A 17580-nucleotide genomic window follows, 5' to 3' on the forward strand; every position below is an offset into this window, starting at 1 on the left:
AAGAAACTTTGTTCACGAAGAACTTTTGGTCAAGAGAGAAGAAGAAGAGGATTATTTTTTTTCTTCAGTTGTCTTATCTTTTATAGCCATCGGAGGTGGTAAATATATAGGGAAGCAAATGATATCGATAAGAGAGAGAAAACATCAATTATGAAAAATCGAGAGGGGAGGGGGGGGGGGGGGGGAGAAATGCAGAGACAGAGATCAAGGGGACAGGGTAAAAATGAATTAGGATTAGGGTTCTATAGGGTTAAGTAGAAGTCGGGTCGGGAGAATGGGATTAATCGGGTAGTGGATCGGGCTTGAGCCATCCAGGTAGGTTGGGTGGTGCTTGGGCTTAGGCCTAGCGAATAAGGGTCATGGCAAACTAACATAACATTTCCCACTTTGGACCAGAATTTAAAAAAAAAGGAACCTAGTCCAATAACAAATATAACATTCACCACAGCCATATGTACATGCAAAATAGAGATATTAGCAACAAATGCAGAAAGATATAAACAAAGGTAAAAAACCAACAAATACAAAGTATCAACAGGTGTAGGATAATTTTAACAGAGGATAAAAACCACAGATTTGGGAAGGAACCTTAGCTAAATCTCAACCAGATTTCGGACAACCTCAGGGGCTCGACCAAGTGAGGGATTAGCAAGGGTCTGGTCTTAGGTTCGGAGGAATAAGCACTAAGCAATAAACAATTTCAAACCACAAAGTAATATTTTATACATTGAGCAACTAGCACACAATAGTTTCTCGTAGATCTACAAAGAAAAACTTTTTTGCACTAAACACTTGTTCCAAAGAAAATATGATCAATGCACTAAGCATTGACCACAAGCAATAAGTTTATGCACGCAACAGATCGCATATAGCAAGTATCACAGAGCCAAAAAAAAATAACGACACGTAACTGTTAAAGATATCGCTGATAACGGAATAAGTACAGTTTTTTAGAAAAAATATCCAAGCAGGCAAACAATCCCCAAAAATGATTTGTGAGTAGGGATTTGAATTTCCAATAATCAAGTCCAACTATCCAAACACATCCTCACAAAATTCACTACATCAAAAAATCCCACCAAAGGAATATAAGAGTTTGTAATATAATTTGATGACTTGAAAATTTGGGTTACTAAAACTAAAAAATGAATATAATTTGAATATGAAAAATCAAATTATCCTGAAAATTATACTTGAAAATATTATAATTATTAGAAAGGAATATAAGAGTTTTGAGATAATTTAGTCTAGAATTGTCATTAAGAATGATTGATATAAGAAGTTGAGAGGTTTAATGAAATAGATTTTTACGAGTTAATTGATAAACTCTATATATCATTAAGAAGCTTAGATTGTCTAGTTATTTAGAAAAAACGGAACGAAGATTTGAATATTGATAAAAATAAAATATTAAAAGATCGTTGGAAACTGTACAATGATATTTAATGTTTTATTTAAAAATTTCGATATTCATGCTATATTGATTATATGCATTACAATTTATTATAGGACACGGGGTATAAAGTAAATGATTGGACAAGTCGTTATTTACTAAATTAATCAGTATAGTATCAATGTAAGTAAATAATTAGTATTATCTATATATGTTACCTCTCCTTGTGACATTACTTTTATGTGAGTTTATTACGTACTGGAACTAATTTATTTTGAAGGGTATGAGCAGTTGATGATTTAATTTGAATGATTATGTTGTGAAAGTGAAATGAAAAAATGCATTGAAATATTTTATTTGTTGTTAATGATGTGTTAATGTTGGAGCTTGTAAATGAAAATGTGTTGATATGAGGTTTTACATGACTAGTTGCTTACAAGAACGGTAATATCTAGAAATGAGAGGGTCATGAAAATTGATTATAATTGTGATATGAATACTCCTTGAGGTTATCGAATAACATGTGTGGCAAAATAGAATGAATAGAGTTATGATGCCATATGAAAGAGTTACGATGGGAAATGAAAAAGAGTTATGATGAGAAATGAAAATAGATTTGATACCGTTGAAAGAGCTATAATGCAAAATGGGATTGATGAACCTCTGTAGCATGTCAAGGGGATTCATTTAAACACTATATAATGAATAATGAGGTTATGTATAAATATGAATTAAAAATATGGATGGTTTGCGAACTAATTGTAATAGTTTCATTTGTGGTGTTTGACATGTGTGTGTATATATTTCACAATCTTCAAGGCAAAAATCAAGGCGTTCATCGTAGAGGTCAAGAAATTGCGGCATTCGACTCGAGAACAAATCAAAAGTCCCGTGAATTAACATTATCTATGGACAATTCCACTTTAGCGGAAAATCAATACTTCAATTCCATCAAGAAATACCTAAATTTAAGTCAAATATTTCAAGTTTATAATGTGTAGGAATAAGTCAAAAGACCGCCGAATTAATGTTCTTGAATATCCAAGTCAACGTCAAAGGAGACTAAAAACTTCAAGTTCACCTCCAACGCTACCAAATCAAAGATCACGGTCTTGAAGTGAGAATCAAATGGCTCAACCAGAGAATTTATACCACAAAATATGATTAAATTTCAATTTGATTCATTTGCCATATTTTTTTATTTAAATAAATTCAAAAACACAAAATTTGCGCCACAACATTGATTCATTAAAATCCTTAGAATCATTTTATATAAAAGAATCATGTATTTTGGTAAGTAAAACTTCTCAATTTGCTTGAACAATATAATAAATCAAATTTGGAATTTTTTTTCCCCAATTTTACCTCTTTGACTTTTCCTTCATTAAGAACCTCAATTTTCTTTCTCTTATTTTCAAGATTCTAATTCGAACTTACTTCTCGTGATTCAGTAGCTAGTGTAGGTTTCTCCTATATGAATTTTTATTTTAAAAATTCAACGTCTCTAAATTCAATTACGATGTTTGAACCTAAGTTAAGAGCCTACGCGAGAATTTTTTAAATAACCTACAAAAAGACTTCTTAAAACTTTAGGTCCTTTTATCCCTTTTGATTCAGCTACCGTATCAAAAGCCAAACATTCCCATACTCTAAGATAACTTAGAATTGACTTTCTGCCTTTCTATAATTCATATGGAGATACTTTTAATTCCTTTAGAAGGTTTTCCGTTATGTACATGACACGTAATTAAGATTGCTTCACTCCACATGTTCTTAGGCAAATTCGAATTTAGTAGCATAGCATTAGTCATGTCAACTAGTTATCTATTTTTTCTTTCTGCTAATCTATTTTGTTTTGGAGTATGCAATGCTTTACATTGATTATAAAGAAAAATCATGTGAAAAATATTGACCTCCTCGATCACTTCGAGGATTTTGTATTTTTTCTTCCCATTTGATTTTCAACAGTGGCTTTATAGGTTTAAAATTTATTAAATAATTCATCTTTATGTTTCATGAGAGACACATATATAAACTGTGAATGGTCATCTATAAGGGTGTGATTGGTATGTAGGAATAGAGTGAGAATGGAATGAGTATTCTCCAATCAATTCCTACATATTGATTGGTATACTCTAAGTTTGTGAATACTCTAAATTTGTGAATATATAATAAATAATGATGGATGCACTGATTAAATACACTACTCCATTTGGTTGTTCAAACTAATTTTTTTTTTATTTTGATCGAAAAATATTATCTATATGTTTAAACGAGGCAATAAATTATTTATTATGTAAATAAATAATTATTTATATATTTTCAATAAATTTCTTCTAATCTTCTGTAAGAAATTTTGAAAATTATATTGTTATACAATTGAATTCAACATATTCAATAAAATATGAATAAATAAATTTTTTTTAAAAAAATTACTAAAGAGCAAATTTTTCATAAAAATAAATTAATTTCATTATGAATCGTTATTTTTTAATTATCAATTATGCTAATGGAATCGACTAAGGAACTAAGGAATGACAATTCTATTATCTTCTAATTTATTGTATATACCAATAATAGGAATGCTGTTCAAATGCGATTCTTTTTCCTTCTTTATTTCATTCCTAAATCCGTTTCATCCCCACTTAATTTCATTCATACATATCAATCATGTCCTAAGAGTAATATTTCCTCCACAAATCGAAACATCATATAATTCACATATATCAGAATAAACAAGTTCTAACATTCAATATTTCTTTCTGCTTTAGGGAATGGAATTTTCTACACATTTTAGCACATATTTCACACTTTACATTCTTCCTTATGTAAGATATTAAACTATTCTTAGACATAAAATTTAAATAACAAAAATTTACATGACCTAATCTATGATACCATAAAGAAAAATGAAGACAACTCAACAACGTAAGCGGAAATAGTTATTTTATTGATAATGCTTGCATCACTATAAATTTGAACATTCCATCACAGTAGTAGCCTCTGCCTACGACACGTCACTTTTAGTCAAGATTAACTTGTCGGACTCAATAATAAGCTTCAAGCCTTTCTGGCACAAAAGAGCAACTGACACCAAATTCTTACAAATTTTAGGGGCATGAACAACATTGATCAACAGTTTCTTTCCCGCTCTAAAATGCACCTATACATTTCTTCTGCCAAGGATTGCTATCATGTTTGCATTTTTAAGAAGTACCTTTTGTCCTTTGGTTGCAATCTCATAATCTCTAAAATGATTCTTGTCATTGCATATGTGAATGGTAGCACCAAAATTATACCACCGATCATTTGATTGGACCGTCGTTGCTATATTCAGCTCAATGATAAAATTGATAGCCATTTTTAACCATAACAACAATCTCGTCGGCATTAACCTCACCATTCTTGGAAATTTTGGTTATCATAGTTAACTTTGGAATTGGACTGCACCCCCATACACCTTATCATGAACCCAAGTTTGCTCTTCTATTTGTAAGTGCTTGAATCAACAAAAAAAAATTTCTGTAGAATACAACAATTTCTTTCTAAAGTTTGTTATGCATAGCTTTTTAGAAAAAAAGTTACAATCACATTTCTTCAGTTTTATCCCCTCCATTTTTTTCTCCAAATTCTATTTTAAACTTAAAGAGATATATCTCATTAAATTTATTTATTCTTCCAATGTTGGATGGAAGATACATCCATATTTTTATTTACAAGCTATTTCTATCAATCCAACTACTAACAATGAATACAAAAATATATATCTTTAGTTACATAATTACAACAAGCTCCCATAAGGTTTGGTATAATTATAAATACCCATCATTTTTTAAAAATTACCAGTATGTACCCCTGTTCCTAGACGAAATTATGTTATTCTTTGACTGAGGTGGATGAAAAAAAATTAAATAGTAAAAAATTTGCCTACTTAATCCATAAAAAAATTCAAAAAATTTTAAAAATTAAATAAATTATAATTCATGTCCACAAAGCATTTTGGCCAATTTACCAAAAAAACAAACAAAAGCCTAATGAAATTAATGGATTATGCAAATTGTTGGATACCCATTAAATTTAAAAAGTATCAATAATTTTTTAAAATAATAAAGAGATGCCCATAATTATACTAAGCTTTAGGAAAACACACCTAACCCTTTACTAAAGAAAGTTGGAGTAATGCTCAACCATAATGAGCAGCTGACGTATGTTAAAAACTAGTAGGAAACGTAAAATGGGTTTTAATTTAGCTGGTGAAATTGATATTTCGCGAATTTGAAATCATGAGTTGAAATTTTGTATATATATGCTCTATTTTAATAATAGTTATTAATTTTTTATGTAATTATTGGTTAATTCTAAATATTTGATATTGATTATTGGGAAAAATTGTATGTTTTATTTCATAATTTAGTTTATATTTTTAGTCCCTTACTTACAGGATTCTCGAAAATAGTCTTGTAATTTTTAAATATTCTTACTTTTAATTTTCTTACCAATTTCTTAAAGGAAATTGATGGAAAAATCACGCAAGGGCCATATAATTGTTTTCTTCTATTTTGGAAAAATATCGGCTGTCTAACTTGCATATGATTTTTTCATCAATTTCCTAAATAAAGTTGCAAGAGGGATGAAAATGAGATTTTTTTATAAGTTATAGAATTGTTTTTAAGAATATCATAAGCAATGTGACTGAAAATACATTAGGCCAATGTTATAGAACAAAAAATATATTTTTCTCTTCATTATTGATGTATTGAATCTTTATTGTTGTTAATGATTGAAATTTATAATATAATTATTATCGAGTCACTAAAAAAATGTTTCACGGTATAAAAATTAAATTAGGAAGATTTATTAGCTTGATGTATAAACTTTTAATTAGAATTAACCAAAGTTTATTTTTTATAATTTAATTCATATAAGGAATTATGAAAAAAAAAGTGAAGAAATCATATTTTATTCGTGATCCGGCTCGATTTGTGCGATTGCGATCAACGATCGTGATCAGTTCATGTCACCTCTCCAAATATGTGATTAGGGCTTAAGGATAAAACAAAGAGGTTAGGCTAGTCGGGTTCGTTCACGATGAAAACCCTCTGATGCCCAAATTAAGTAATGATCGAAGTGTAAATATGCGAGCTATTATAGCATTTAGAAAAGATAAGGTCAATAATATAATAAAGGTCCCGCCACCTCCGTTCAGTCGGGTATGAGGTATTCATAGGCTTCGTGTGACACTGTAGATCAATGCACGTGTTATCATCTGCGTCTCTTACTTTTAATCGTGCGGTACCCAGTCGCCCTTCATATCCGGGTGACCTGTCCCGCGATTTTATACGCGAATCTTGTAAAAATGACCTTTTGTCCTTAATAAAGGAATTTTCATCTTTCAGTAATTAAATCCCATCAATTCGATTCAAAAAAATTACTTTAGTTTATTTCCTACCATTATTCTTTATTTTTGGTAATTAATTAAATTATTTTTTGTTCTTGATTTAAAGTTAATCCCAAAAGGACAAGAAAAGGAAAAAGAAATGATAAATTGGCAACCAATCAAACAGGAAATGGAATATCTAATCCCCACCAACTTTTGATATAATTTCTGCACCTCTTTCCTTCAAACGTCGATGTTTCGGTCATTCATTCACTCTCTTTCTCTCTCTCTCTCTCTCTGCAGAAACGTCGTTATCTACATGCCTTGACAGTGGGACTCTCAGAGTTATCCATTTATACGTTAGATTTCGGATAGTATCTGTAGATATTTGTTGATTCATCAGAGCTTGCCATATAAGTGGAAGCAGGAGCAGAGGCTGGTTCTTTGTAATCATTCGCCGAGTTCGATTGTCGATGGCGGCTCGCAGAATCTCATCTCTTGTTTCTCGTACTCTTCCTTTGGTTTCTCGTGGAGGTATGTTTTGTTAGCAAATAAGTGTCTTGTATGCTTGATGTAGTTATGTATTAGAGATATGGAGATGGCGTAGATAGAGCTTTTTTTGGGTCCTTTTTGGGTTTTTATGTCCGTTTTTTGTTTTTTGGTGTGTTTTTACATCTGGGATTTTTAAGAGAAGGAGAAGAGACTGTATGGTGTTTTTGTTTGTACTGGGATTTTTTAGTTTATATGTGGATGGTTGTGAATGTATGTCACACTAGGGATATGGTTTTGTTAATGAATCCTCTACTATATATTGTCTGAATCTTTAGTGGTTCACTGCTCCTGATGCGTTTAATTGGGTTGGGAAAAGTGTTTAACTTTAATCTAATATTTTTGTGAAGCTAGCTTGACTTGTTGTATGAATTGATTCTATCCTCTGTTTGAAGTCCTCAATTTTCTAGTATTGATTTATCTTTGAGAAACTTGATGTTTGGGACTATTAAAGTTCAAATCTTTAAAGAGTCAGCTTTGTCACGAGCAATTTTATTCCTCTTGATTAACGAAGCACACAATTCAATGCAATCTTGTATGAGGAATGTGATTTGAGAGATCTCTAGTCAAAAGTTCTGTATATTGATTGTTTGAATGTGGTTTTTCGTGGAGCCCTGATAGCTTTTAAAATAAAATATCAGAAGTCAGTATTGAAATTTCATAGAAGTCAGTGATGAAATTAGGTAACTTCTATGTGGCTTATAAAGATAAAAATTTGTCTACTGCCTCTGAATATGACTCTCAGTGTATTCTATTTATGGTCTTATCAGTGTTATGATCTGCTTCTTTTTCCTTTCGCTATGAAAAGTTTGTTTTATAGTGGATTACACTAATCTCACTTGGATATTCAGGGAAACAAACTTATGTTGGCCGAGGAATCTATCGGTACAGCACCGCCGCAGCCCATGAGGATCCAATCAAGCCACCTGTTAGTGTACAATATGATAAGCTTCTTATCAATGGACAATTTGTTGATGCGGCATCAGGTGAGCTTTCTACTTTTGTCACATGTGCAGAAAGAAGCGCCTCATTTAAATGGGCTGAGGTAACTTGTCAAGTTCTTTAAATCAGGAAAAACTTTCCCAACTCTGGACCCTAGGACTGGGGAGGTAATTGCACATGTTGCTGAAGGTGATGCAGAGGATATCAATCGAGCGGTAGCTGCTGCCAGAAAGGCTTTTGACGAAGGGCCATGGCCTAAAATGACTGCTTATGTAACCATTTCTTATCCCAGTCTAACTTCTACCACTATGTGATGTATTTCCATTTACATAGTGCCTAATGAATCTTACAAATACTGCAGGAGAGACAGAGGATATTATTGCGTTTTGCAGATTTGGTTGAAAAGCATAATGATGATATAGCAGCACTTGAGACTTGGGATAGTGGCAAGCTATATGAACAGTGTGCTCAAATAGAAGTACCAATGTTTGTTAGACTGTTTCGTTATTATGCTGGTGGGTGTTCTGAAGCATGAAATATAAGTAGATGGAATGATAGTTCTACTGTTTTGCATGTCTGTTAAACACATCTTAATGATTTCCGTTTATCTATTCTGCAGGCTGGGCAGACAAGATTCATGGCCTCACTATTCCAGCTGATGGAGCCCTTCATGTTCAAACTTTGCATGAACCAATTGGTGTGGCTGGCCAGATAATCCCATGGAACTTTCCTCTTGTGATGTTTGCTTGGAAAGTCGGTCCAGCACTAGCATGTGGGAACACGATCGTTCTCAAAACAGCAGAGCAAACTCCATTGTCTGCATTACTTGTATCAAAGCTATTACATGAGGTAATGTTGCCGCATTGGCACTTTGGCTATGCTGGGGGTTGTTTTTGGGATGATTCCAGTCAGTCTCTGAAAGTGGGTTTTAAGACGAGGAGTTTTGAAAGAAATGTATTCTGGAATTGGGCATACCCAAGATAGGTTCAGAACGCATAAAAAACAAGTGACCCAAACTTTTGGGCTTCGGGAAGCCCAAAGACTTTCTCCATACAAACCCTTTATATTCTTCTTAATTTTGTGCTGTTGTCACTTGATGTAGAGTGTTGGTCACATTAGAAGTTAAAGTGGAATAAAATATGAATTTTATCTAGTATCTCTCTGGTGCACAGTTCACCATCAGAATTGAGTAATGAATAATTCTCTAATGCTGAACTTTTCATTTTGTAGTAATGTGTATGCTGATATTATCCACACATGCCATCTATGATCCATAACATCTGATAGTCGATATCACATTGCATTTTGACAGGCTGGCCTTCCTGATGGTGTTTTGAATGTTGTTCCTGGATTCGGTCCAACAGCTGGTGCTGCCCTTTGTAGCCATATGGATGTGGACAAGGTAAAACCAGTTCAAAGTTCTTCCCATATATGAGTTTAATAATGGCAAAAGATTCTTTGTGGTTACTTTAGACTGTATACTGTTCAAATATGCATCATTTCCTCTTATGTTCATTGTGCTGGTAATTTGGTGTGCTCATCTAATAAAAATGCAATAATTTGGTGGCTACTCTTTGTTAAGACAGGAAATGCACTATTTCCATGCTTGTAACTCCTGCAAAACCTGTTCACGTACCAAAAAAATTTTTCCACAATGTTGCACTCAGATATTGTAAAAACTAGTACATGATTTGACTGCGAATCACATACTCCGCACACTATCATGTTGGCTGATCTACTATTTGCAGATTGCCTTCACTGGTTCAACAGAGACCGGCAAAGTTGTTCTCGAGTTAGCTGCCAAAAGCAATCTGAAGCCAGTTACTCTTGAACTTGGAGGGAAGTCGCCTTTTATTGTCTGCGAGGATGCTGATATCGACCAAGCTGTTGAGCTAGCCCACTTTTCTCTATTTTTCAACCAGGTATCTCCTGCTCTTATCTATCCTTGCTGATTTAAGATTAATTGATCGAACATCTTCTGTCATATGGAACCTGCAGGGACAATGCTGCTGTGCGGGCTCAAGGACATATGTGCATGAGAAGGTTTATGATGAATTTGTGGAAAAGGCAAAAGCACGTGCCTTGAAACGTGCTGTTGGGGACCCATTCAGGGCAGGCATGGAGCAAGGTCCTCAGGTGAAACTGCATCCATTGCTTTCCTCACTGGCTACTTCTTTTATCATCATTAACTCCCTTTCTGTTTTGCATATCATGAACACCAGATCGACTCAGAACAGTTTGAAAAGATCCTTAAGTATATTAGATGGGGTAGGGAATCTGGCGCTACCGTAGAAGCAGGAGGTGATAGATTTGGTTCAAAGGGCTACTACATTCAGCCAACTGTTTTCTCTAATGTGAAGGTATATATATCACTTAACCGAAGAGTATGTGTATTACTTTCCAACATCATTATAGAACATCCCAATTGATATAGTATTATCTTTTGAATTTCCCAGGATGACATGCGGATTGCAACTGATGAGATTTTTGGTCCCGTGCAGACTATCCTGAAATATAAGTAGGTTGCGAGACTCTCATGTATATGATCTTGAAATGGTAATGGCTATTTAATAACTTGTATTTGCATTGCCAGGGAGCTTGACGAAGTGATCCGGAGGGCGAACAACACCAGATATGGTCTTGCTGCAGGAGTATTCACTCATAATCTTGACACTGCTAATACCTTGATGAGAGCATTGAGAGCGGGGACTGTATGGATTAATTGCTTCGATACATTTGATGCTACGATTCCATTTGGTGGCTATAAGATGAGCGGAATCGGGAGGGAAAAGGGAGAGTACAGTCTGAAGAATTACTTACAAGTGAAAGCAGTTGTTACCCCTTTGAAAAATCCAGCTTGGTTGTGAGCTCTCTGAAGAATATCTAAGATAGATAAGTTCGGTTTCAGATTCATGAATGGTATCTGATGATGAAAGAACTTCTCCTGTTTCTGTGCATGATTGCTCGACTTCTTTATACCTAATATATAATAATTGATATCATTGAAGATTTATATTGCAATCCATGTTACATATTTTGGTCTAAGATTTATGAGCTGTCTTATGGTCGAAATCTCCCTCACCCCCAACCATTAAGAGAGAAATGAATGAGCCCATTTCTCTCATGCACTTGACTTGCTGCATGTTAATGCCATACTTCTGAGTGGCTGGTTTCAAAGAATATTTCACCTAACCTTTCTGCTTCTGGAGATTTTGATTACAATACCGATAATCTCGGTCATTATTAATCTCCCTCTATATATAGTTTGCAAATTATTGCGAAGAATAAAGAATACAATTCTCCTCCTATGTTGCAGTGCATTCTGCTGGCAGCACTTTGTATCTAGACTTATCTTGGCAATATGAGTAAAACATGTGTTTCCCCCTAGCCCAGTTCAGCCCCGTAATCTGTTGGCTCGATAATTTGGCAAATTCCTCACCATCAACAGGATCTAAGCTCGACAGGCTGCTTCTTGAACACGAAGGAGCCATGCCTTTCGGATTCAAGACGCAGCCCTCCATTTCAATACCTCTCATGGATGCCACAAACGGTGCAAATTTGTAGTCTACAGGGTATTTTCCTCCATGGGTCGCCCATTCTGATCCGTCCCAGATTGTGGCGTAGACTGACATCGGTTTTGATGGATAAACTGTGGAGATAGCATTGTTGTGGATGACTTCTCTTATAGGTACATTGTCCACCAGAAACCTGCAGTGCTCTCAGGGGTGTAAGAGTTGAAAAGTACGTGATTAGTTCAAGAAAACCAATGATCTTACACTATGTGATGGTTGTTCCAGAGGATGCTGTAGTCATGAAAATTCTGTGTCGGATCAAACCAGAGGTAGAACTTCTCTTCCCTTCCTGTGCTTACACTTCCATTGCCGTAGATGTTTGTCTGCAGGACCCAATCTCGTCTCTTCTCATGTCCGAGAAGTTCAATATCAATTTCGTCATGGTTGTGAGGGTAAGAATCCGCATTGGATAACTGAAATACAGGGCAGAAGAAACTAGTTACAGTAAGCATTCTAATCTAGACACGCTTGAATCGGCAACTTCCTTTTCTTAAAAAAAGAAAGGTATTTTCAGAAACTGCTTAAGACGTTCAAAAATAGACAGAAGTGTGGAGATACTGTCTAAAGCAACTGAGGAACATAGACCTACATAGTACGCTACCACAACTCCTGATGTAAAACCAGCAGGCAGCTTTATAGCAGCATTGAAGAATCCATAGTTATATCTGTTCTTCGAGACCACTCCGGATCCTACCAGCAGCAACCCACAAATCAGAAACACAAGAAGAGAAAGATTTCACAAAAGAAATGCTCTATGTTACCTGAGGACTTATCCAAACTCAAATCAGCACTGGTCCCGTTGCCGGTCACATGCACATTAGACCCTCCAAAGAACACATTGTAGCTTCGATCAACGGATACTCGACTGAAACGGTCGGTTAATCGCTCGACGTCTGGAGGCGTATATACTGGCCCACGTGAGTAAACCTCGATAATCATGCCGAGAACCAAGATACTTGAAGTCAAGAAATGTTTGGGGTGGAAGATTGCCATGCTGGGGTTCAGGAGGATGTGGGAATGGATGAAAGCCGTGTAGGGAATGTTGTGCTATTTATTTATGAGGAAAGAACATTAAAGATTTTGTGCTTAGTTGTAGCAAGCTGTCTGTATCTTGCAAGAATCCCATTTAATTAGGTGATGTTATGTCATTTGGACAGTAAGCTAGGAGTTTCATGTGCATGAGCATGACATGTTTGCAAAGTTTTTGTGTTCCAGCTTTGTGGTTAGAAAGTGTAGTTTTCACTTGCTGACTTTTACGTTCGTACAACTTTGATAAGAATCTTTCTAAAAAGTGTAGCTTTCTTGGATATGGATCTGCCCCACAATTTTATGTAAATTTTGACGTTGGCCTTCAAGAGGTAATTTTTTTATCAAGAGGTTGTAGATTTGTAAATTTTTTTATCAAGAGGTTGTAGATTTGTAATTTTTTTATCAAGAGGTTGTAGGTTTGTAGGGGAAAATAACACTTTTCGTCCTATGACGTAGAGTATTTTTATTTTTATCCTATAATTCTTAAAAATTAATGCACATATTTTCATTAAATTTTTTAACAAAAAATCAAAGACAGTTAGGAAGAGTTCTTTTTCCACTTAATTGCTTAGGTGGCAGTTGAGTTTAAAAAACATGCTCTGCGTAATTTTGTCCACATAAGCAAATTCAGGCCACTTTCAAAAATTCGGTGGCCAGAGTCCTACAATTGCAAATAATAATAATTCGGATTACTTTTTGCCACCCCCAATCTGCGGCATAGTTAATACTATTAAACCAAAAATGTTATTTCTCCAAAGTTTGAATACACAACTTTCAATGCTGCAACATATTTATTTGTTAATATTTTTATTTTACAATGAACTTTTAAATTTTATCTCAAAATAAACGTCTCAGATTTCTTTTTCTATGAATCAACTTGGTTGATATTTGATAATTTCACACTCCATACATAAGAAACTCCAACTTCTTGCCATTACAGCAGATAGATTACGAAAGAATTGAGGTTTCTTTGTCCATTTTTAATGTTAATTTAATTTTCTAAATACATATTTTTGGCTTTGTTAGGGTTTGGCACACCCCTACTTATTAATAACCTAAAAAATTAGGTATTTGTACAGAAGAATATACAAACCCTAATCAAGAATTAAAACTTTGGCACAAAAAGAAAGAAAAGAACATGTAATAATAATAATAATAATAATAAACTTTAAATAACAAGTGAATTCCTCTATCAAAACATCTATTCTAAATCATATAATAAACCTAAAATTAAGACATCATATGAATATTTATTTTTTTTCCAAATTTCAATCTCAAAGTTTGTAATAATTCACATATGATTCCAAGAGTAAAGACTATTGGTGTCAGATCAAATGAATCAAAGTTAGGGTGTTCAAGTCAATATTGGCTCATCACTTCACCTCAACCTCCATTTCTTTTCTTTTCAAACAGCTGTTATTTGGCAACACTATAAACCCTCATCTTTGACCTATTTGGTACTATCAACATTAATGAACAATAAATCCCTCTTATTTCTTTTCTATAACTAAATTAATCCACTCAAAAAAATATAACTTTTTCGCAATTTCAGTACAACCATTGAAACGTATAATTAAATAGCAGTAATACGTTCCAAATTAAGGGGAGAATTTCAGATGTTGTATATTTTGATCTGAAATAATTAAGTATAACATAACTTGGATAGTTCGTGTTTTAAAATTTTCACTATGTTGAGATTTTTCTTAATAGACGTGACTTATAATCAAACACGGATGAAAATGTACAGATTTGTCTAATTTATGAAAAAGTAATAGTAATGGTAAAGTAGAAGAGAAATATTTAATTTTAAAAGGGTCATTTTTTCTTGTTATTTTGAGTTGAATAATGGGAGTGGCACAAATGTGGTATACAAAGCTTTATATAAAGAAAGAATCCAAATTAATTAATTATTATTATTATTCTAAAAGTTTTCATTCAAAAAGCCAATGCAAGCTAAGAGCTGGATTTTTAATTTAAGGGGCTAGGGTAAATAATTTCTTACCAAATTATAAAAAAAGGTAGGTGAAATTATAATTATTTCTTCAGGATGGAATGATTTTGAATTTCAAGAAAATATTTCAAATGACTCTATATTAAATTGATTTAAAATTCTATATAATGCCACGAAATATAGTTCAAAATAGAAATTCGGAATTTGAAATCCTATAATATAAATAATTGTAAAGCCAGGTTATCGGGGAAGATCTGTGGTGGGATGTGAAGATCTCTATGTTGAGAGTTTAATATAAATAATTATGGTCTGTATTATGAAGATTAGTTAGGATAATGCAGAGATTATGATTTAATTAAATATTAATGGTAAAAATGGCATGCTGATGCCATTTTCAAATAGATATGCTCCTTTTTGCCCACATCAAAATATTCCAATTGATTTTTCTCCCCAAAATTGAAATAAATAAATAAATATTTGTCCGTCTATTACTTATCAATTTCAAATATTATATTGTAATTTTAATATTGCTCAATTTTTCCGTCTGCAATCAATGTCACAATAGCATTGTTTTGTTAAATAAATGGTTTCTCTTTTTCGAGTATGATTTTTGTAATCGTTTCTAAAAAAATATAGATCAAAATAAATAAACTTATCTTTTTATAAAATGCCAATTTTAAAGCAAGTTGTGTGGGACTAGTTGGGCCATGGGCCTTGAATTGGACTTAGAGGGTGCTTGCCTAAGTTAATTTCAAATATATTAGTTTTTTTATTATGTAAAGCAGATATACTAATCAGACCAAAGTAATGATCTATTTATTAAAATATTGAGATAATTATATAATTATCGTTTCTATCAAATAAAGAAAAAGAATACAATGTCAACCTTTAAGCCTTCTGAAGGCCCAACCAATAATAGAAACTTTTTGTTCGAATCGAATTTGGGCATGTTGAACTAATTATATTACAATTATAATGATATGTTCGGCCAATATCTTTGAATTATAGGGCAAATATAATACAGTTGTTTTTATTTTGACAAAACTCAATTTATCATTCGACTGTAATGAAAAATTGAGACTCATGACTCTCCCCAGGATGCGGCGGGTATTCTCCAGCACGGCCACCATTTTCTCCATGGATAGTCGTTGCTGTGTCAGCCCAGTACGCGAGAAATCCAATTTAAACGTCATCCAAAAACCCTCAATCGAATTATTCACATTAAGCGTCAAATATGCAAAACTCCATTTACAACTACTATATGAAGCTTCTTTTTGGGCAAAAGTGACATATCTTACCTTAACGTCTGGATGGACGACGATGCAGCCCATTGGGATATGCATGGAGACAGAGACAATTTGTGATATCCAAATTGTAATAAAGTTAATGTCGTTAAGTCAATTTAACAGAAAGAGACAAGTGAGCAACGTTTAATAAAACACAGGGGGAGGGGGTTTGCCTATTTTTAAAAACATAGGAGATATCTAACCAAATTTTTAAAATACAAGGGAGTTTTATGCTATTTCATCTATATCATTTAATGCTAAAAGTTTAGGCATGGTGAAACTCTAAAGTTCCATAATTTTATTTTTTTCTTGTATGCAAATTTTGAATAATCATTTGTCCACATCATAAATAAAATGCCTTTTTAATGATTTCTTGTTGAATTTTTACATTTTTCAAGCTCTTAACTAATCAACTCAGAAAAATCCACAAAAACCTTTTTAAATGTCAAAATTACTAGAAAAATAAATTGGCAAGGCCAATTGATATAAATATATAATATGATATTTTGACCCCACAATCGGTAATTGCATATTGCATCATTAAATAAATATGGTAACGTCTTCCATCCCACAATTATAAATAGGGGTGTTTCTCCAACAATTAGACACACCACTCAATACGCAAGAGAACACACAAATTAAGACGAAAGACAAGACACAAGTGAAGACAAGTTAAAATAAAAGAAGATATAAGTGAAAATACAAGCAAGAGAGTATTCAAGAAATCTCAAAATACTCACTAGCGCAGATCAAAGAAGATCAATGACGTTCAAATGAAAAATACATTTTTTCAATTTTATATGAACCTCATAATTTTATCCGATCAAGACCCTTACTAAAAGGGACCCAACTCAGTCAAACACTTTCTTGAAATATAAGAGCCCAACTCCCGACCAGCCTTGGGGAGCCCAATTACTTTCACATATTGTAACAACAAACATTGTTGTCCTTCGCCATCAACGTTTTAGTTTAGTGGCACATGTTGAGATTTTATAAATGCGTATGAGGCCGTGAATTCGAATTTTATGATATATATATATGTGTATTTGTTTCATTTCTTATAAATTTATTATTTTTTAATTTATTAATGTACTGATCAGATCAATATATTTGTTAATTTATTAAAATATTAATATAATTATATAACTACTAATTCTATCCAATAAATAAATAATTCAATATCGATTTTCAAGCAACCGAAATTTTAGCCAAAAATAAAAATCTTTTGTTCAAATTAAATTTGATAATACCGGACTATACTATAAAGCTCCAAATACTTTCTATTAGTAGGTTGGATAAATTCTTCAATACACATTTATAAGATATTTATTTTGTATTACGAGATTTTCATTTGTATCCTCAAACTCTATACAAATTATTATTCGGTTTGAATAATTCAATTCAACTAAGTACAAACAATTCAAATAAACATATTATAATTAATATAGAACTCAATTTAATTTGATCACCTAAATAACTCA

The 17580-nt window shown here is 33.0% G+C and overlaps 2 protein-coding genes across 2 annotated transcripts; one reads left to right on the forward strand and one right to left on the reverse strand.

Moving 5' to 3' along the window:
- The first annotated feature begins 7012 nt into the window (after positions 1–7012).
- On the forward strand, positions 7013–11274 carry ALDH2B7 (aldehyde dehydrogenase 2B7). The gene is made up of 11 exons (XM_011088248.3): positions 7013–7304; positions 8171–8305; positions 8391–8533; positions 8623–8776; positions 8881–9110; positions 9574–9663; positions 10010–10183; positions 10260–10397; positions 10484–10621; positions 10718–10779; positions 10855–11274. Exons 1-11 carry the CDS (start codon positions 7244–7246, stop codon positions 11126–11128), a joined length of 1599 nt encoding a protein of 532 aa, XP_011086550.1. The 5' UTR covers positions 7013–7243; the 3' UTR covers positions 11129–11274.
- A 169-nt stretch (positions 11275–11443) lies between these two features.
- Positions 11444–12873, reverse strand: LOC105168245 (putative xyloglucan endotransglucosylase/hydrolase protein 33). Its single transcript, XM_011088247.3, has 4 exons — positions 12595–12873; positions 12423–12523; positions 12038–12246; positions 11444–11969 (listed from the first exon to the last, which is right to left on the reverse strand). Exons 1-4 carry the CDS (start codon positions 12824–12826, stop codon positions 11567–11569), a joined length of 945 nt encoding a protein of 314 aa, XP_011086549.1. The 5' UTR covers positions 12827–12873; the 3' UTR covers positions 11444–11566.
- Between the last annotated feature and the right edge of the window lie 4707 nt (positions 12874–17580).

This window comes from Sesamum indicum, linkage group LG8, assembly GCF_026168435.1.
Source record: "Sesamum indicum cultivar Baizhima isolate 11 linkage group LG8, ASM2616843v1, whole genome shotgun sequence".
NCBI lineage: Eukaryota > Viridiplantae > Streptophyta > Magnoliopsida > Lamiales > Pedaliaceae > Sesamum > Sesamum indicum.